The sequence below is a fragment of the Thermobia domestica genome, chromosome 12, assembly GCF_964235325.1.
Source record: "Thermobia domestica chromosome 12, izTheDome1.hap1.1, whole genome shotgun sequence".
In the NCBI taxonomy this organism is placed as follows: domain Eukaryota; kingdom Metazoa; phylum Arthropoda; class Insecta; order Zygentoma; family Lepismatidae; genus Thermobia; species Thermobia domestica.
The window spans coordinates 383923-406796 of record NC_137465.1 but is presented as its reverse complement, the minus strand read 5'-3'; the positions used below and the strand labels follow the sequence as shown (position 1 = coordinate 406796).

Genomic DNA, 22874 nt, shown 5'->3' with positions numbered 1-22874 from the left:
TATTTCCAATGTAATAAATTTATTTGGAAATAAGCTAAGTTGTGTATATATAACGTGTACTATAATGTTATATCTCAGCAAATTTTCTGCAACTTTTAAAATGTTATACATTTTCCAAATGTATAAAAACTTGGATATATTTAATTTAATTGATTTTTTGACTGCATTCTGTCAGGTACCTAACAGAAAAATCACTAACATATTTAATTACACAGGGTCGCATAGGTTCTGTTGTTTTTATAATTTTGTGTGTTTTATATGTATTTGAACATGCTGAAACCGAAACTGGTACTAGTTTTCTTATATCACATAAGAATTTCTTACAATTCACGATTTATATATGTTGATTGCGGTATGCATGTTTAAGTGTAATTCAACTGATTGACGCTAGATGTCATCAGGTCTTGGTGAGATTATCCAGGCAGTTATAAAAATGAATGTGTTTTAAATGTAAGGAAATTTAATTTAATTAACTAAAATTTTTGCCTGCATCAATATTTAAAATATTTCTATATCAAAGCTTGTTATCTCATTTCAAATAAATTTCATATTTAATTATCACAAATCTTACATGTGCTTCAATAGTATGAAATGTTAATATCTGAGGCAAGTTCTCTTTTGTAGTTCGTTGAATACTGTGTTGCCATGGCATCTCGTGGTTGTAAGAATAGAGCAGATTTATTTTGTTACATCTGTGGTGAATTTGTTCCACACAAACGAAGACAGATAATTGCAGATTTTGTAAGAAGGGCATATTTCGCATACTTCCGTAGGATCTTGGAGATCAAGATAAATCGTGGACTCCACACAATCTGTGTTGATCTTGTGTGGAATCGTTACGGAACTGGAGCACTGGAAAGCGGTCATCTATGCCATCGCAGTACCAATGGTGTGGAGAGAACCAAAAAACCACAGCGACGATTGCTACTTCTGTTCCTGTGAAATTGTAGGACACAATACTCGAAACAAGACAAAGATAGTGTATCACAATATTACCTCTGCAATGAGACCTGTGCTGCACGGTCTAGACTTGCCTCTTCCGACACCTCCATCAAGTCTTGAGTTTGTAAGTGATGCTAGTTTGTACAGTGATTCAGTGGAAAATAGTGAAATAGAAGATGAAGTTTACAACCCCCCCTAGCGGATGTCGTGACCCTATACCACTCACTCAATGATCTAGTTAGAGACATAAATCTGTCTAAAGAATCTGCTGAACTTCTTGGTTCCAGACTTAATGAAAATAACTTGCTGGCCTGTGGACCATTTTCCTGGTACAGATATCGGGAAAAAGAATTTGTGCAGTAATACTCAAAAGAAGGTTCTGTCGTGTTTTGTTGTAATGTGTCAGGTTTGTTGATCAAGTTAAATTTCCCTTGCCTTTCTAGTGATTGGAGATTATTCGTTGACTCGAATAAAACAAGTTTAAAATTTGTTCTGTTATATAATGGAAATAAGTTCCCCTCAATTTCTATTGCTCATTCTGTGTCACTGAAAGAAACAAATGACAATGTGCAATTTATTCTTAATAAAATTAAATACGAAATACATGGTTGGGTGTTGTGTGGAGATTTGAAGATTTTGAACATTGTACTTGGGCAACAACGTGGGTGTACAAAAATACCATGTTACATCTGCGAGTGGGATAGTAGGGCACGAAATGACCACTGGGGAAGGAAACAGTGGCCATTACGGAAAACACTGTCCGCGGGATCAGAAAACATCATTCAACAAAATTTAGTCAGTCCTCAGAAAGTTATACTTCCTCCCCTTCACATAAAATTAGGATTGATGAAACAATTTGTTAAGGCACTCGACAAGGAAGGCGAATGTTTCAAGTTCATATGCAACAAATTATCCTTCACTTTCATGTGCCAAAGTGAAAGAAGATGTCTTCGTTGGCCCAGATATTAGGAAGTTGATGGAGGATAAAAACTTCGAGGCAACAATGACTAATGCTGAAAGTGATGCTTGGATAACATATAGAAGCATGGTGGTGAACTTCCTGGGAAACCACAAAGTGCTGATTACAGAGAAGTTGTTGAGAATTTGTTAAATTTCAAGAACTGGGTTGCAACATGAATCTCAAGCTGCATTTTTTGCATTCTCATCTTGATTACTTTAAACTAAATCTAGGAGAATTAAGTGAGGAACAACGAGAACGGTTTCACCAAGACATGAGGGATATGGGGAAAAGGTATCAGGCACTTTGGAGTGTTAGCATGATGGCTGACTACTGTTGCACATTGCACAGAGAAACTACAGAAGAAAATCATAAGAAAATTAGGAAAGCTTATAAGAGAAAGCGTGCTAAAAAGATGTGAAAAATAAGAATGTTATATGACTTGTTGATTTCCATTTTACAACGTATATATTTATGTATATGGTGCCTTTCATTTTAACTCAGGCAAAAAAAAAGTAAAATTGTACCATCACCATCTCAGATATTGTTGAAACTTTTTTTATAGCAAATAGACATGTTTTTAAGAGACCCATATTTTTTTGTTTTGTCGAAAAAAAAATTCCCGCCAAGTAATGGGCCATCAAAGACGGGGAGTACAATTTATGAATTGTAAAAGACATGGAAAATGGTCAACTTCGGAGCCCCACCATTCAGCTATGGAGACAGGTAGAGTTATAATTCTTGTTTTGATATGTACATAGGGATATAAATAAACTATATTTTATTGTAGTTCGGTTTGCGTATGCGTACCTTTTTGTACATACATTAACAAATGAACGTTAATTTATCTGAAAAGTCGAAGTTTGCGAATTTTTTCGAGCACTTCCGGTTCGAATTTTAAAATTCTGTTTTCACGGTTGGTAAGACCTAGTTACCCGCTTTCCGAAAAAAAAATTTGTATCGCTTCTGTGTGCAACCATTTTGTCGCAAAAAAATTCGAGAAATTGTAAAATTCTCAAAAATCGCCATTTTTGGGCGCCATTTTCTCGAAAACACCATCTTTTAAAATTCTGAAATTTTGTCAGATGGTTTAACTTTACATGAATAATAAACACACCAAATACCATTCTCGACCAATACTTCATGAATTAACTACAGCCTTTTGAAGTTAGCGAAGTTTCGTTAACTTTGATATCACAGTTAGCAACACTGGAAACAATAAAAATGCAATGATTTGATGATGTTTGTGGTTCACATTAATTAAATGAAGAATAAAAGGTTTTCCTGGCTAGTTTTTTATTATTTTGATCAAAAAAGCTCTCTGAAATAGTAAAATGAGCCTCCCCCTTCGTTTTTTTAAAAACGAAGTAATCTGAGATGGGAATTACAATTACGAAACACACAAATTTTAAGTTCACTTACTGGAAATGGTCTTCGGAAGCAAAATTTCACTGATTTTTTTTTCACATGGACCAATCATTTGCTTGCTTGGTGTCTTCTTCGTTAATAGCAGTAGTACACTCACAACTCGTCCAGAGGTGGATCCAAGGAGTCGATCGCCTTCCCAGAAGAAACTTTCCTATTTTATATATAAATAAAACCCATTCCAGAGTTTGGAGCTCTTAAAACTAGCTCTAAGTAGCAGTATTATCCCTCCCCCCCAGAAGTTCGTCCTGGATCCGCCCCTGCGTAGCACATTGTCGATAATCACAAAACACTTATTTTCATTTCCCTTATGCTCTTCTGGAAACCTGTACCCTGTTGAAAGTCCATGTGGAAGCACAAACAGGACTTCAACTGTACGTAAATCATGATTTATTCATAATTCTGTTATGCACCACTGGTTATCATAAATATATGCAAGGGCGCCGATCCTGGGGGGACCGGGTTCCCCAAAGCTGATGTGGGCCCCCTTTTGTATTTATGAATATAAAATATTTGGCATAATTTGAATGCAATTTGTCTTGAAATCCTCATATATATACCTTCTGCATCTGAATCCCCCTCCCCCAATCTACAGAGAAATCGGCGCCTTTGTGCATATGTATGTAACAAAAGATCCTTTTTGCAGACTTCTTAAATCTACACTTTGAATTGCAGAAGTTCGGTTTTGGGGGAAGCATGAAGTTAGTTTATGGTGACCCGTTACTGCCATAAAAACTTCGCCATTTTCCGAAAGCCAAAGGTGACTTCGTTGAATACCAGTTACCGGTTGCATACTTTCCCATTCTTGCTTTTTTTTCTTTCTTTCTTTCGGAAGTTGTCGAATTCAGTTCCAGGCAACAAAACGAGAGTAATACCCGGAGTTTGTACTTGCACTATACTCACGAATTCTGCGGTTTTAATACTGTGTATCTATTTTTGCCTAAGGTTATGCCGCGTTGCCACATTCTTTACACCCCCTCCCCCCAATACTGTCGCAGAGACCCTTGCATGGCCGGTTTCACTGGAAAACCACTGCTTTATCGGACCTGTCTGCATCTCGAACATCTGAAAGCGATTTTTAAAGTGGGATGCAGCACCATCATAAATCTCTGACACGATTTGGGAAATTGTAGACACTTATTTCCACGTATTCGAACCTTTTTCTATAACCTATATTTTCGTTTTTTTCGAGTATTTTTAGAATCTTGTCTATGGCTATGAGTACATGAGCCGAATCGTGTGTTTTGTCGTCGCTTATTACAACAAAACTGTCAGTTGTTCCATATTCCGGTGATATAACTGAATTTCACTTTGCAGAATAACAATCTAGTTTTCAACGAAGTCCACATGAAGTAAAATAGAATTTGTATCTTGAAATTTTATACGATGCTTTTCGGTAGCAATTAATTCTCTTTGGATTTTTTTCATGTAGTCATGAATTACAATTCTTACAGTTAAACCAGCAATGTACGATACGAAAACGGAAAGTGGCACAGTTTTTTTTTTTAACGAGATCATTGTTTTCCCATATGGAGTACGTAACACTTTCATTTTCAGCAGGATCAAAGACTCCACACTTATTCCTTTCATTCCAGGACATTCACTACATTCCTGAAGAAGACAGCTGTAATTTTCAGCGGATCATACTACTAAAGGAAATAGGTCACTCATGACAGCTTCAATACAGGTTGCACCTTTGATTTGTTGCAACGCAGTAGCAGATAACTTAAAATTTGCACAATACACACCCACACACACTTCTCTAGCAGGTTGCGGACTGACCCACTTTAGTCGAATACTATAAAATTCCGAGTGACCCATTCTTATGCTGAGATTGTTCTGTTTAAGAGAAAGTCCGTAAATTTCTTTGATGGAACGCGTAAGAAATTGTTTCGATTTTTTTAAACTTTTTGTCCTTTTTCGATCACTGTAATGACATCGCACTTAATTGAGACTTTGTCTGGATCATTCCAAGTCATCACTGAGGTAATAGTTCAGGCTTTTTATAGATCATCAGAATTTATTGGATGGTCATTTTAAGTAAACTTAAAATTTCTGTGTTTCGTAATCGTAATTTCCATTTCAGATTACTTCGGTTTAAGAAAGCGGACGAGTAAGGGGGAGGCTCATTTTACAATTCCAGAGAGTTTTTTTTATCAAAATAATAAAAAAACCAGTCACGGAAACCTTTTATTCTTCATTTAGTTAATGTGAACCACAAACATCATCAAATCATTGCATTTTTATTGTTTCCAGTGTTGCTAACTGTGACATCAAAGTTAACAAAACTTCGCTAACTTCAAAAGGCTGTAGTTAATTCATGAAGCACTGGTCGAGAATGGTATTTGGTGTGTTTATTATTCATGTAAAGCTAAACCATCTGACAAAATTTCAGAATTTTAAAAGATGGTGTTTTCGAGAAAATGGCGCCCAAAAATGGCGATTTTTGAGAATTTTACAATTTCTCGAATTTTTTGCGACAAAATGGTTGCACACAGAAGCGATACAAATTTTTTTTCGGAAAGCGGGTAACTAGGTCTTACCAACCGTGAAAACAGAATTTTAAAATTCGAACCGGAAGTGCTCGAAAAAATTCGCAATTTTCGACTTTTCAGATAAATTAACGTTCATTTGTTAATGTATGTACAAAAAGATACGCATACGCAAACCGAACTACAATAAAATATAGTTTATTTATATCCCTATGTACGTATCACAACAAAAATTATAACTCTACCTGTCTCCATAGTTGAATGGTGGGGCTCCGAAGTTGACCATTTCCATGTCTTTTACAATTCATAAATTGTACTCCCCGTTTGTGATGGCCCATTATTTGGCGGGAAAATTTTTTTCGACAAAACAAAAAAATATCGGTCTCTTAAAAACATGTCTAGTTGCTATAAAAAAAAGTTTCAACAATATCTGAGATGGTGATGGTACATGCTCTGCCTGAATTGAGATGGGAGGCACCATATATTTTCATATTATATGTATGTATATAGTAATCTGTATGTGTAGAGAATCTTATATTCTCTTGTTTGTCTGTCTCCATTCACATTAAACAAAACATGTTCAGTTGTTTACCATAATAAGCTCTTTAGTCTGATAGGAGATAAGAAATAAGGTATAATAAAGCAGAAGGCCCAAAGTTTGACATTGATTTGTAAGAAAACCTTACGTGAGAGGGAGAAACGAATTGATTATTCGTAATCAGCTAGGAACAAAGAATTAAGATCAACTATTAATCTAAAAACAACATGAACTTTTTTTCAATTTACAGCCCTGTGTTAATTTTTGCGGAAGTTTTACAAATATACATTAACATACAAGGTCATTAACTTCCGCAGTTCGGAAGGGTGGTGGCAACTTAGAAAATGGAAGCAGAATCTTGAAATCTATTACATTATATTGCGACTGCATGGAGAACATTTATTACTACGTAATTGGAACATAGTTTATTTATAACTATGTCACTTATTGTCATAAAAATCTAGGATTTCATCATTTTTTAAAAATTTCAAGCTGATGTCGGCTGCTCAAAAAACTGAGGCATGAATGTGAATTTTGTGTTTTATTAACCACATTTGGCCAAAAATGGCAACTAAGGGAAACAAGATTTCGAAAAATTTTTTTCGATTTACACCATTGCTCAAAATATTAGATTCGTATCTGTGTGAGAGGTTTTCTCGATATAAATATAAATTCTGACACAACTCCATCTAACACTTCTGACATGTTCGAAGTATGTTGATCATGTGTGTTAAGATGTGGCTGTTCTTATCATGTTTTTCGTTCTTCTATATTTACATGTTTTATCAAATTTAACTTAACATAAATACCCTTTTAAAACAATAGTCACGTAAGAGAATGTTAATCTACATGTATTAACATATGCTTTGCTAAACTTGACCTACGAGTAAATCCCTTTCCACATTCCTGACATATATGAGGCTTCTCACCTGTATGTGTTACCATGTGTCTTGTTAAATCTGAACTTCGACTGCATCCTTTTCCACATATCTGACACACATGAGGTTTCTCACCTTTATGTGAGAACATGTGAGTTCTCAAACTTGACTTCTGACTAAACACTTTTCCACACTCCTGACAAATATGAGGTTTCTCACCAGTATGTGTTAACAAGTGGTTTGTCAAAGTTGATTTATGATTAAATCCCTTCCCACACTCCTGACAAATATGAGGTTTCTCACCTGTATGTGTTAACATATGTCTAACCATAGCATTTTTCAGAGGAAATCCCTTTCCACACTCCTGACATCTATGACGTTTCTCTCCTGTATGTGTTAACATGTGACCTCTCAAAATTGATCTTCTATGAAATCCCTTCCCACACACCTGACATGTGTGAGGTTTTTCACCTGTATGAGTTAACAAGTGGCCAGTTAAAGATGACCTATGATTAAATCCTTTTCCGCACTCGGGACATACATAAGGTTTCTCAGCGGAATTTATTATGATGGGTCTTACCAAATCTGATTTTCCAGAAAACTCACTTTGACATTCCTCTCCAGCAAAGTTGTCATGTGAATGCATAAATATATCTTTTCTTAATGTAAGCGTATTCCTGCAAAGAATATGTTTATAATAAATCAAACTAAAGAAGGAAACTAAAATCGAAAGAATATCGCACTTAAAGAATGCAATAGCTTCGTCAAAATATATCTATAGTAGTAAAAACTAGGCTTGTTCCGGAATTCACTCACTATTATATCTTAGAAATGAGTAACATGTGCATTTCGTGATGCACTGAAGACAAAAACTACGTACGTATTACAAATAAACTGCCTGCATACCAACTGTTTTAACTCCAAAATAGAAATTTTTCAGGAGTGAAATTTGAAGTTCAATATCTCATGGTCAATTCATATTTGAAGGCTGGGGCACCACTTCCAGCGGATTTCAGTTATTAGTTGGAATGGGTTGAGATTGAACTATAGTACAGTACGTGGGTAGTTTAATTACGTAACAAGAAGATGGAACGGAAACGATGTTCAGTATGTATCTTCCATTGAAGTGCATGTAATGTTGAACATTCTTTCCGTTTATTCAAAATTAGAAAATATTATATACCATTTTGTTTCCATGAGATTAAATTTCTATCGTGTTGGCAGCAAAAGCCGTAACCTTGAACCGTAAAATTTGATACGTTTCTGTTTACTAATATCCTTAAAAAATATCCATATATTAGTGAAGGAAAACATTAGTATTTTTTTCTTTGGAGATAGGGCACTTTGCATCCAAGCAGTCAGTATGAAGTGCTGTTATATGAAACAAGAATTATTAACAAATTCTTGTATTAGTTATATTTTCTGAATTAGAGGAAAGCAGTCTCGTATATTTTTATTTCCCCATATTTTATATATACAGGGTAGTCAAACCTCAGTTTCCTAACATGCGCAGGCGCTGAAGGTGGTGTCGTGAACAGAGTAGGCGGTGACCTTGATGTTCTACACACTAGGAGGATTCGGAAAAATGTTGCAGTGGACCGGTGAGCGGCTGATTTCACTGTTAAAGCGTTTGAAGTAAATTGTGAAAGCTAAGTACTGGTAGAGACGCATTCCGTCGATTTTTTCGATGGAATATCGTGCTCCTACTTCTGGAAGGGAAGTCATTGTGGGTTGGGTTCTGAATTTGAAAATATGTGAAAGAACACGAAAAAAACATCGTAATGCAAGAAATGTTAGGACAACTACGGATGTGAAAGATCTACGTGATGTGTAGAAGGCCTTAAAGAGCTGTCCGGCTGAAATGTGAATTTTTGGCTGGCGAACAGAGGTTCTCAGAAGATGAACAGAACAGTTAATCACTTTGTAGCTTGTACACTAATTTCCTCTTGTGCTCTGACCATTTTTTGAAGGAGTTGGAAGAGCTAGATGAAAGAAGGATTAGGCCAAGTAATACATGTATTTTTGGTTCAGTTGAATCTGATATAGTATATATACAGAGTGAAGTAATGAAAACCACCTTTTTAAATAATTACAAAAATCAAGTAAAATTTTGTTTTCTTCAATTCTAGTTTGTTTTTTAATAATTTAGAAAAGGGGGTACCACTGGCTCATACTGTCACCTCACTTTCAACAGAAACGAAGTGGAAAATGAATGTATGCTTGCCTGGTCATTCATTCTTTCAACTTCTTCACTCTTGAAACTTGGATTGAGTGATCGTACTTTTTGATTTTATATTCGGGTTTCCTGGCCGTAAGACACAATCTCTCCCGATGGAAATGGATTCCCCACCAAGGTCATGTGATCCTGTATGATCTGACTAATTTCCTGGGATCGTGTAAAGTCCAAGGTTGAAAGTAAACGGATATCAGTCCTCCCTGAAGTTAAGAACGGATATCATTCCTTCCTAAAATTAAGCAGTAAATACGATATGTTATCGCGACAGTAGAGCCATACATCTGCGAAAATGACTGGGTAATTTATCAAGATTGTGTTAGTGGCATAGAGCAATAACTTTTGTGGGAGATTATTTCCCATATTTCATCGAAGAGTTCTTTCTTTTAAAAAGTGTCAGACGCCATAGGGTTACTGTCTTGAGTTTGCCTACGTACCTTGATCTATCCATCAATTCTGAGAAGAGTGCATAGGATGATGCTTCTCAAATTTTAGAAACTGCCTAAACAAAAATTAAGTGTGATGGTATAGAGTTGGGTATATGCTTCTGCCCATCTCTGTTCCTTCTATGGGTGAATTTGGATCAGTAGAGGGATGCATAAGACATATCCACATTAGCATACCCTAATTAAATTTTGGAAGGGTATACTGGCCCACAGATTAAATTTCAGAATTGTCAAAGTACAAATTTTTAATAAGACTGAAGAACTCGAATATGCACTACTGATAATTTGGTTGATCCTGCTAGTCCACTTTTAAGGGGAAACATGCGAAAAATATAGTAATAATATCACATATATATATATATATCTTAACACGTTGTACCTTATTGATCTAATTTATCGTCTTTGATAAATCTTTATTGCAATATTTCGTTGTATGGATGAATATATGGATCCATTCTTCTCCACAAGACATGGTACAGTCCGCAGCAAAAAACCTGCAACATGAGCATGTAAGTTTATTGTGAAACTACGCCTAACAGCGCAGGGAATCAACATAACGTCTAAGTGGCATGAATCACGCCAGGAAAAACCTCGGCGTCCTCCTCTGCACACTTATTTTGGAGCAATAGATTTTGTCGTTTCACAATAAACTTACACGCTCATGTTGCAAGTTTTTTGCTGCGAACTGTACATTAACGTACTACCCTTAATTTTCGGTAAATACAGACCACTCTTTAATTTTGGGAATTGTCAAAAAACAAATATTGGTAAATGTTGTATGCGACTTGAATATATATTTATGTACATTTGTTTGGTCCTACTCTTCCCCTTCTGAATAAAGAAATGTTAAGATATATGTAAATAGCATTAATATGTGGTACGTTATTGATCTATTTTATCTTTGAGATTGACGTATTATAGCGTTATGTAGTGCTCTGGATTGGTATACGAGTCCACCATGGTACACACCTTTAAAATTTAGGGAGGAGTGTTGACCACTCTCGAAATGAAATTTTTCTTCTTTAAAAAATTACTTATCTTTCTCTACTAATCTTAGGTATATGTTTAATAAGATTTGGGTACCCCAACTTGTTACCTTTCATGAGTAAAATAACTGCAAAAAAGTATATCTAGGTAATACACTTTAGCATGTTGTTGGTTTTTGTTTTAATTTTTCCGTTAACATATGGCTTCATTGTAAAATATTGTCATATGTACGAATATAGACCCATTGTATTTTATAGATCGTAAGTACGTTGATACAAGCTCCGAAACATTTACTCTTGTACATTCGTCCCCTTCTTATATTTGAGAATTGTCAAAAAAATGATAATTGTTCTTGAGGACATACATACATACTCTGTAAATTTGATCAGTTCACCTCTCAAGGGAGTACTCAACGAAATCTTCAATCTCCGGGTTGATTGAAGCACGTGAGAAAAAGTGAAGAATGAAACCTCTAGAGAATTTGAACAAATGAATATTTCATTGATAAACTACTCACTTAAACTACATGGCTATTTCTTATGCTGTATGAACATGTTTGTATAAATTACTTTTCAGCTCTATACTAGGTTTTGTTTAAAGGAGTTACAATTGAGTGTGTGGCCAATAGTTAACACTATAGCTTTTTCCAACGAGTTTTGCTTTTTGTACAAAACATGTCATAATATTTTAGCCTACTTAATGTCCAACAGCTTGAATATGTCAACTGATTGGTGTTGGAGTGGTCTTAATTTTCATAGTTAAGAAACTGGATATGGAAACTCGGCCAACCTGGAAATTCACTTGGTTGAATAATGTATCCATTTTCTTGCAAACTTGAGACCTCAAACAGGGTAGAACCCTTAGCCCACTCACACTCAGAATCCAGCCAGACCGCCCTGCTCGCAGGCAGACGCCTTGATGACTACTCTACTGTAGCTCCTTGTACGAAACAGAGCATGTGTTTCTTAGGCTTAGGCTTATATAAAGGATTACTGTTGTTGATACGATAGCAGTAAGTGAATGGTAAGACGAAGAAAATATTAGTTTTACAAAAACCACTTACATTATTTTGTAGCGTGTGATAGTGACATAACTCACGGGTATGTAGTGTGGGGAAAGTCGCCAAATTTGGCGTCTTACCGCTAAGAAAAATGTCATGTGCTATGAGTTACAAAATAGTGAGTTGAATTCGAAACATCCACTCCTAGAATTATAGGTAAAGAAATTTTATTACGATCAATTACTGCGTTATCGAATGAACAATTAATTCAAAATTTTGTCTTTTTCTATCCCGCAGAAATTTAAGTAAAAGAATACATAACAATATATCATTAAGTTTAGAAAATTTATAACCTACATTATTGAGACACATTAAGTAAACACGCCAATGTAAAGGATAGGCTCCATGGCGACAAGGAATGCTCCTACGATTTTGCACCAATAATAAAATAAAATAATGAGAAAATATAAAGTCAATTTTAGGATTTAGCTTTCTGAGCTTTCGACATCTCAGGCCATTTAGCCCTTCACGTTTTGAGGGATGACGCCCCTCGGCGAGCACACAATCCGAGGAAAGAGAAGGAAGGAAGCAGCCTGGGATCTATAAGTTAGGTACCACCCCAGGAAAACCTCATTTAGGGTGGCTGGCCTGAAAAAGCGTTTTACACTTTTTCGACCAAGTGTAAAACGGCGGAAATCGAACCCGGGACCAAAGTCAATTTTAAGAGCGGAAGTAAAAAAAAAAAAATAAAGTTGATTTATTCATGATGTGTAGTACAATGTGACGTACAATACCTAATTAATTCTGTACAGAGCTCCTTGTTCTGAAGTGTAAAAGATCTAATACGGTTGGTAATATAACGAAATAGAGGTATGTGTAGTAAAAACAAACCACGGAGGAAAGACCGCAGGTTTGCTGGTGAGCACTCTTTTTATAAGGCAGCAAAACAGCAGCGGCTCCGTATTACACCAAGTCGAATTACTGCTGTTGATTAGTTTGGATTTGTAGTGTTAAGGTGAGAAATTAAGTTTCACTTTCCCTACAGAAACTGTTACAACGTAGTGAACACGTTGAAACAAATTCTCAATCGTATTGTTCACGTTACTTTTGCATTGGTAGCATCTAATCTAGCATTTCGGGAAGTAGTAGGAAAAGCATACAGTGCAAATTCTTTATCGTCATAGAATTTATGGAAAAATACGATCCTGTTTTGGAGCGTCTTATCAGGGGTTCTACGTCATCTAATGATTATGTTAGTTTAAAAATTCGAAATGAGAACTGAACTTCATCAAACTAAAATATATATTTAATTAGATAAAATATGCGCAATTTTCTTTATAATTCTGGATATTTTTAAGATATTACTAAAACGACGAAAGAACAAATATTTCTATATTATACTATTGAGTAGGATTCATCTGGAAAGCTTTGTGAATCAAAATTGATAACTGTTGTTTAGGATTCTAAACTATCACCGATCATATTACTGATATGTTAGAAACAGAAATTGTGGAGGTGTTCGATAAAAATAGACTTCCATTATCAAGATGTCGTGGGTAGGGATAGGATGGAATGGCAAGTATGTCTGGTATTTATAATGCCGTAAAAACAAGAACTCAATAAAAAAGAACAGTCGCTGCGCTGTACATAATTCAAACTTAATTTTGAATGATATTCTATGAAGTGTGGGGTAATAAAAAACATATGGAGTAATTCAAGCTGTAATATGCTTTTCAATCAGAACATAACAAAATGGAATTTGCTTTCAATGTGTTTCCCTTCATTACAAAAAATTAACCCTACGCATTCATATTCACGATTTCATTCATTGAGAGCTTTGCGGTACGAGTATTCAGATATTATTAGAGAGTCGGCAAATATTACGTTACGCTGAAATAAAATTAAAGATGTAGCTGAGGCATTCTAAAGAATGTAAGAATTCAACCACTGCTCGAAGAGTTTTGTTATTGAAACATTTTAAGGTATTTTTATTTTGGTTAAAAAGAAAGAAAAAAGTGTGTATTCAAAGATAAATTTATACTTAATATTTTTTGTTAAAATAATGTTTGTTTTAGTTTTATACAGCATTTCATCCCCTCCAAATGATGTGTTTCATTGAAATCCGATCAATGCCTACCAAGTTGTAAAATAGTTTGAGCAAAAATACTTCTAGGAAAAATCTTTCTTAACACAAGTGTTGCCATTGCCTTGCCCATACAGGAGGTTTGCATTGCATATGCTCTTTGCTCTCCTCTACGCCTGGGGAATGCGTGACTGTAGCACGATCAACACTTCTCTGTTATGGATCACCACATAGTCAAAATCATTGGGTAATGTCAGAATGGATCGTAACTTCAACATGTAACAAAATATCTAGAGGAACAAAAAAAAAAAAAAAAAAAAAAAAGTCGTGTTTTTCACGTAACGAATTAAAACTAAATTAAATGAGAGAAAGTGTTCGTCTGCTATATGTATAACATTAACTACGCCATTGTGCAAGTACTAAGCGAAAAGAACCAATGCGAACTCGATATAAAGTTGTTCGCTTTCCTGTTAAAAATGTAGTCGTTTACCTAGTTAAAATCCATTGTGCAATAAGGGAATGCTGTAGTGGTAATTTCATTTGCTAAACCTGTTCTTTGTTTGCATTAAACAAATCAATGTGTTATATTTCCTTAAATTCTAGTAAAAATAGAGTAGATAAATCGATTCATTTAAAAATTGGTTGAACTCACAGATGCAGGCAACTGAAACGCCTTTTTGACTTTCAACTGTAATTTGTTAAATTGTAAATAAATAACCTTTTGCTTAAATTAATTCATGTTGCAAATGTAAAATAAAAAGGATTAACTTGCGCTATTTAAACTAGGATATTTTAAGGTTTTGACACTTTATGACTTAACGTGTACGAGTTTAAAAATTTAAATTGTTTGCTGCTATTACATGGTGAGATTAATAAGCTCTCTATTACTATCAACATCAGTTTATTTCGAATCAAATTGGTATGTTAGAGTTGAATTGTTACTTAGAAATGTATTAGAAATTATGTAAACAGAGTATTAAATCAGTATTAATTACTGATTTTTTCTAACTCCTTAATTTGTTAGGGTTAAATGTTTTTGTCAAACTGCTTAATAAGAGCTTTAGTAAATAACTTAAAAGGAAATTTAATTTAAAATTACTTCTTCAACTGCACGTTCTTTGCATACGTACTTGTAGTGAAAGAAAGACTGGTCACCAACAGAAGAAAACCTGATGACTTAATGGGTAAAAACAAAACTTTCTCATGCATTTCTTATTTTCTATTGCATTATGGTAAGTTTCAGATCATTTTTGTATCTATTATAGAGTCATTAATAGTGTTTGCAGAATGTAGTGCACAATTATTTCACTGGCTTAATGCTAATGCGGAAAATTAAATAATATTATTGGAAGAAAATTGGAAACGAAGTACCCTGAAAATTTAAACTTGATGAATTGAAAATCTTTGAATTGAAGCATAATTGGTTCACTGTTTTCTCTTTCATTTTGCTGATTTAAATTTAATTGCATATGACTACAAGGAAGAGTTTACATAGAAATCAGTGTTACTTTATTAGAATTACAATGTTGACCAGACTCACTCCGGTTTGTCATTGACAAAATTAAAGAACCTGCGGGATTAGATAATTTAACCTGTTGCTAATAATTTGTACAATTGAGTAATTCAGAAATTAGCATTAAAAAGTTCGAAGAAAATTTAAACTCCTGTATTTACATTTATCAGTCCTTTTTTTTATTCTGAAGTCTGAATGGTTTGAGTATGAAATATTTTCTCTGCTATTTGTGTTTTATGAAATTTTGGAAAGGTTGCGGAACTAAACTAATACATTTTGTTCTAATCTGTAAGTTGCGCGAAGACCTATTAGTATTAACCAAGTCTATTAATGCAAGCTATTGATTGAGGGTTGATAAAGGGAAGGGTAGTAAATATGCGATAAGAAACATTTAGAAAAGTTGACTTTGTTTTCCAAGGTGTCCTTCATCGTAAAATACTTCTAACTATTAGTTTGATTTCACAGTTCCTTCAGGCTAGTGATGCTGATCTTTCCCCGGCATCAGTTGTTCAAAATCTACTCATATACTATCTAATTACGGAAATAATTTGTAAGATGCAATGCTATCTGCAACTGAACTTGCAAAACAATTGGGTTCTGGCATTACATTTTAGAGCAAGAGGTTTCGAAGAGTGCAGAAATATTCCGATGAGTTAGTTTAGGGCGTGTGCTTAACAAGAAAAAAGCTATATACAGGAGACACCATTATAAATCAAATCAAAATTACGTCCGAAGCAAAGAAAGAACCCAGCGAAATGTTTATTCTTATTCCTCACTTCCTGGCTTCTTCATCAGATAAAGAAATCCTTCTTTTTTTTTCTAAATCTGAGGAAGAGATGACAATATTTTGCGTACCAAATTCAGAGCGTCAAATTGGTGTTCCACAACGAGAGAGTTGAAAATAAAAATTTGAACTATCAAATCTGCAATTAAAATTAACGTAATGGATTATAGTAATAGATAACTATTCTAATATTCCAAACATGTACATTGCTTTGCCGTTATTTCTGACCTCTCCAGTGATATTTTCAGCAACAGAGCGATCTTCTTCAAAATTAAAATTTTATAAGTTTTGCGAGTTATCGTAAAACGGACAGGCGGTCAGAATAATGTACTGACACAAGTGTCGACCGTGAGGAATGGTAGAAGCTTTTACTCCTCTCGCTTCAAGAAGTAATTTTAGAGAATGTAGTAAGCTTCTACCACTCATCTTAATCGACATTTGTGTCTCTTCTGTGCGTTTTTTCCACGAGAACTAAAGAAAAACTTAACGGATTTTAACGAACCGTGCCGCGTGCTCTCCTTAAATCTGCATATTTAAACCTTTTGTTTCAATCTATTAAATCCACCAAAATTAGGATGATGGAAAAGAGTGAAAATCCACCACATATTCCAATTTTGAAAGCATACCAGTATAGTGCGGTGCCGTTTTCGATCGGAGAACAGGTCGGGAATATACCTTTCCACATTATCAAACGTAAGGCAATATTAACATGTGTTTAACATGAAACACATCACGTTCATGCTCTTTCATTTCCCTTCAAGTTTCGGCTAAATGAATATCGTAGGATGTTCAAGACCATTTCGTTTTTACACATACTCGGCCAATACTGCAGCTAATCGATATCCACTAACACATGTGAATCAAGGAAATAATCTTTTCCATCTTTAACAGTGTTCAAAATTGCTACACCTGTTACGCTGTCAAGTAATGCAACAAAAGGAGGACTGAAAATTTCATGTTCTATTTCGTTAATTTCACGTTCTATTTCCTTTGCTACAGAACTATTTAGGTTATTTTGAATTGTATTAGAAGTTTTAGCAAAAGAGATCTGTTCAACAAATAGTTTCCAACTTTCTAATCATATTTTAAATCAAATTCAGTAATTCAATGGAGTCATTCTTGTTCGCTGAATTTTTATCCTCCCTCTGTCTTCTGTAGATGTTTCAGCCTCTGCTTTGCTAAAGAAAACCTCTGGCACTAGTCACAGATTTTCTTTTCTTTGTTTTTACATTTTTGTTATCTATCTCATAGCGATGTTGATAATCTACTTAAACATCAATGCTTATGTAATCAGACGTAGATGGAGATAGTTTTGGGACTATTCACGACACCCACACAATTTACACAGACATCCACTGAATTGCGAGATATCCAAATTCATTTTTAGTAACAAAATAAATATTACTAAGATAGCAATTTATAATCCAGTTAACCGTTTCGTAAATTATAGCGACTACCTAGAAAATGTCTATTGTATGATTTTATTTTCGTTTTAAGTTCTGTAATACGAAGAGTAGGCCGTACAAATAACATAAAATTCAATGAAACAAAAGGACACGATTTCATTTGATCTATCATATATTGGCTGATTATTTTTTTTTCAAACCAAAAATTCCGAATTCCCTAACCTGAAACAGCTACCACTGACCTGTTAGGTTATCATCTTACTTGCACAGGCTATGCCTTCCCGATTTTTTATCACAAAGTGATACCATATCACATACAACGTTATAAAAAAGGATGAACGAATTTCTTTATTCCTTAACAAATGAAAATTACATGAACAAACTAAACTGTACGATACCCTAAATTCCACTATTCCCAATACACTGGTCGTAATAGCTGCTTTGCCGCTATGTTCGTGTCCGTTCGGTTTCATTCGGAAGAAAATATCCCTTTCACAACCGACAACAATTGTATGTCAACCTGAACGGCGTTGCACATTTGCAGCCCAGGCAATATGGAGATTGGTTGCAGTAAGGAAGTAAATGCATTTTTCCCCATAGGAAATGTAGGTTTTAGAATAATTGAAATGTTATTTACGGATGCGCAAGAAGAGGGAAAAGGCTGTTCCGTCTGTTCCATGGAGAGATCAACCCAGAAATATATAAACTTTTTTTTTCAAAATAGCAATTTCACTCTATTTCACGAAATCAATTAACCTCTCTCTTTAAATGAGTTTTCTACGGGCGCATGCAAGTCAGACCTCTCAAAAAAAAAAAAAAAAAAAAAAAAAATCGCTCTCTTGCACTCATATTACGGTTTATAAAAAAGCATTAAGTTCGTTTTAAAGATTACATTTATAATCACGCAAATTAAAGTGGAATTAAAGTGATGATTTTAAAATATTTCACTTCCATTCTGTAACACAGAGCTTCAACGACAAATATTACTGTTATGTTAATGCATACTTTTAATCGACAACTATTACTTTGTGTTCAATTTAGCATGTTTTATACGTGTTATGTGCATAGAGTAATCACACTAACAAATGACAACTGGAGAATAATATCTGTTGCAATTTTTAATGCAAGAAATATGTACTATTGCTTTGAAAATGGTCTATATGTGACCATCCAAGTAAATATAATAATTTTTTTCAGATAATTTCAGATTTTTCTACTCATTTACATAGTAATAAATAAACAATTTGTCATACTATTGTACATTAAAGAAATTAAGAGACGTAACTTCTCATTTGTGGTAAATTTTCTTCTACGTATTTTTTGACATTTTTAAACAGTTTTAGGGAATGATTTTGAATTATACGTAAATATTTAAATAGACTAGTATGAAACGAGTAACATGAAGAAAAAAATTATGGAATTTAAGCTTGATGTTAACGATAATGATAAATATGACAATTTTGAAAAGCATTAGAATATATACTTTGGAACTTCAACAGATGATCATAGTATGCGCACAGACCAACAACTCTATGAAATTAGTTTTACGCCTAATCCTATACAAACGTGTTAATAAAAATTATTGAAAGAAAAGGATCACTTTGCTGGTTGTTCCCTATGTTTTATTGCTAAATGTCTAAACTAATCAATGGTTTAAACGAGTCATGAGGAGCAGTTCCCATATACATTACGAATAGGACGTGGAAAATCTTTGAAGTTTAATAAGCCAAAAATTACATATACCAGGAATATATATTTCTAAGTTGTGCAACAGTTCTATTAGCTCACCGATAGTGTGTTGAATTCACAACTAAGAGAATTGTGGGTGCAAAATGTGGTCAAGATTATTTTCTCTGATTTGAATTCTGAAAAAGAAAACTTTTCCTTTATCTCGTAATCTTGCACTGACAGGTTATTACGCTCCAATAAGTAAACTAAAATATAATAAACGAGAGACAAATTGCATTATTGGCAATTCTCATCATATTTGCGAATTTCTAGAAAGTTTCTAACTTTAAATTTTTAGATCACTTTCTCCTCTCTTGCCTGTCTTGCAATCGATTTTAATTTCAACGGTATTCAGTGAATCAAAAACATCTTATAGATGATTTATCTGTTTCTTTTCTCTCTCTACATCACCTCTAGAGATGAGAAGAGGTTGCAAAGGCGATTTAGAAAATGAGATGTCTAGATTGTCACTGATACGTAGTGCTGTGATTAGTGCTCAAAGAATCAGATCAGAAATAGAGAAACTGATAATCCGGATCATTTCCGAGATGGTATTGCACTGATGCTGCAAATCTGAATCTGAATTAGATAAACTTTCTCTTTAATTCTTCAGTCAAAATAAAAAAGGATCACTGATTCTTATACAACCTACCTTTTTTTGCGTAAATTGTGGTCACATACTCTGCATACACAATGTCAAGAAACTTTTATCGATAAGTTCGTATTCATGGATAAAGTCTAACAGATCTGTTTCGCGGGAAGTATTGTGAATAAATTCGTTCATGGTCCGTTCGCAAAATCCAGGATTAAATAGTTGTGTAACTAATTCATAACGCCCTTAGAAGATAGCGGACATGTGAATGCATTCAATGATGCATGCTTTGGCTGAAATCTCCACTTATATTTTAATCGCGTTCAAAACATGTCAGTACATTATCAGAATTCTTAATAGCACATACAAATTGCCTTTACTTTTCCGTTTCTGTGACCAATTTATAAACCTGTTGCTGAACCTTTGAACGCTAAGGGTCATCACTAAATACACAGATAAGCGTCCTAGCCTACGTAACGGATTGTCCTTTTATTTATCCCATTGGTTTTGATATCATTAGTTTAATTTATAGTAAATAAAGTATAAGTAAGTTTTTTAAAAAAAGTATGGGCCTTATGCCGAGTCGTTCTGACGCATGGTTAGTGCCTTATTAAAGAGGTCGACTAACATACGTTTCCTGCAGTAGTCAGGCCTTTAGTATGAATCTAGTCATTCGTCAAAACAACTGCATAAGTCCCTATAAATCTATGAAAAAAAAAAAAAAAAAACATGATTAGATCTACCTGACTTCCTGAGAGTTACTACCAATTTCCTGAGAAGCACTTTCTTGAAAATTCTCTTCGGTGTGATCTTCAATAATGCTAGACATTTGATTGGTTGAGTCTGGTATTGCATTATGCTCGTCACTTTTTAAAGCGACTGTAAAATTAGGGACCGAAGTTTGTCCTAATATGGATAGCTTTATGTCATTTTCCTCCACTTCATTTCCTCCTTGTTCTTTACCTTCCATATACGACACAGTACATATAGAAAGAGGATCGTTAATTTCCAATTCACTGGGACTACTATTATGTAATTCATTATCGCTATCTTCAATAGGCACATTCTCTGTTTTCACTTCAACTTTGATCGAAGCAATGTCGAAACTTTCAGAAGCCATTTTGTTAACACAATTTACGTTGGAGCCTTGAAACCTTCATCAGTTACTGTGAGATACGAACAATTCTGAAAGAAAAGGATTCATTACGTAGCATAATGTTCAACGGAGGAAGACACAAATACAACATAACTACATTATCCATAAATAAAATTCGCTAGTTAGAATATTAAATTACTCAGATTTCCTATAGCCTTGACACTAAAAAAGGCGCTAAGCTCAAATTATTGAAACAAATACGTAATGAAAGGCGCATATATGAAATGGGACTTACTTTACGCTAAATCATTTTACCTCATTCAAATGTATTATGTAAATGTACACATTTCCCTATCTTTATCTTACTTTTATTTCTCCTGCTTCCAAAAACGTCAGTAGAGATAATTTAACTTAATTTGAACTGCACCAATGGTAGAATTAAACCAATAATGGATAGTGGAGTAAATAAAGATGCTACATAACAAAGTGGTACAAAACATTGCAATATGCTCTTCTTTTCTACAGGTGGTGGCACACTTAACTACACAATAGCTGTAGTGTACTGTAGGGTATTCTATATGAATATCACAAAATTTAGGTATTTTTTCCTTCAATTGGTAGATTTCAGGTGCAAGCTGAATGGTATTTTGGTAACAAATTTAATGAACACTGAAGAAATCGATCGATAGAAGAAGGTAGTTCCTCGATAAATATCGTAATCTATTTCTTTACTCTTCTTTTTCAAATTCGAGTCTTCTTTTCTTTCCAAGATGATTGCCTTCTATCTGGAAATACTTCCATTTATCATTCAATCACAAGTTGATCTATGAGTTGTCATAACACATATAAATGTAGATTTAAGCTTTAAATGTAGTAGACTTGTCTTGTTATATTCAATTATTTGGTACTTATGAACTGAATATAGAAGACACAGAATCTTGTTGCATTTGAACAAAACTGAAATAACTTTTAAATACACACAAACACATTTATATATAATTGTGTTAATAAAGTTTTCAGTACTAATCTGTAAATATTACAAACTTATTTAAAACATGTAAATTGTCTGGCTTAGGGGATGTAGAATAGAATAACGTACCGTGATGTATGCATCTGCTTGTATACTTGTTATATTCTAATTATGGGGTAAGTTTTGTCAACTGGTAATAGTATGAAAGGATAATTTTGTAGAGGCAATTTTACTACTTAAATGCCAAAGTAATGTAAGTTCTTCAAATAACGATGAATCATTTTATTCTGAGATGGAAAATGGAATGCACAATTCAAAACACTAAATCAAGACCACTAACTAATCAAGATGTCAAAAACAATTTTCAAGGATGTTACGAAAATGTCTGTCATGTGATACAATTTAGTTTGGTCAACCCTTGTAGCGGACTAGAATTTCTGACCGTACAGTTCTTGTCTTTCCCCGAACCACATTATATTCTCTTAGTTAATGTTAATTCCTTTTTCAGTTTATTTATTGTGTTAATCCTTACCTGTACTAAGTCAATTCTATGGCTTACGTATATGACATTCAATCATTGACTTTGACATATTTTATCAGTATCAATTATATTGTTTGATTAGGTTGAAGGCTATTTGTAGGTGTTATTAATCTTGATCTGCAGCATGTTCAAATGATCATGTACAGAAAACATTGAATTAGAATGTCTTTTGTTGCTTGTAGAAAAACTGCAATTCTCTGGATAAGCAATCATATTATTATTAATAATAAATTAAATCTACTACACAAAAAATAGTGGAAAA

General features: G+C 34.0%; 1 protein-coding gene across 1 annotated transcript in view; it reads right to left on the bottom strand.

Moving 5' to 3' along the window:
• Positions 1–6566: 6566 nt before the first annotated feature.
• LOC145666291 (uncharacterized) overlaps positions 6567–22874 on the bottom strand; it is an 85398-nt gene continuing 69090 nt past the window's right edge. The window contains exons 2-3 of the mRNA XM_081733366.1: positions 20749–21190; positions 6567–7910 (exon numbers count right to left, since the gene is read on the bottom strand). Coding sequence (XP_081589492.1) covers positions 7196–7910; positions 20749–21125 — 1092 coding nt within the window. The 5' untranslated portion in view covers positions 21126–21190 and the 3' untranslated portion in view covers positions 6567–7195. The remainder of the gene's footprint in view (positions 7911–20748; positions 21191–22874) is intronic.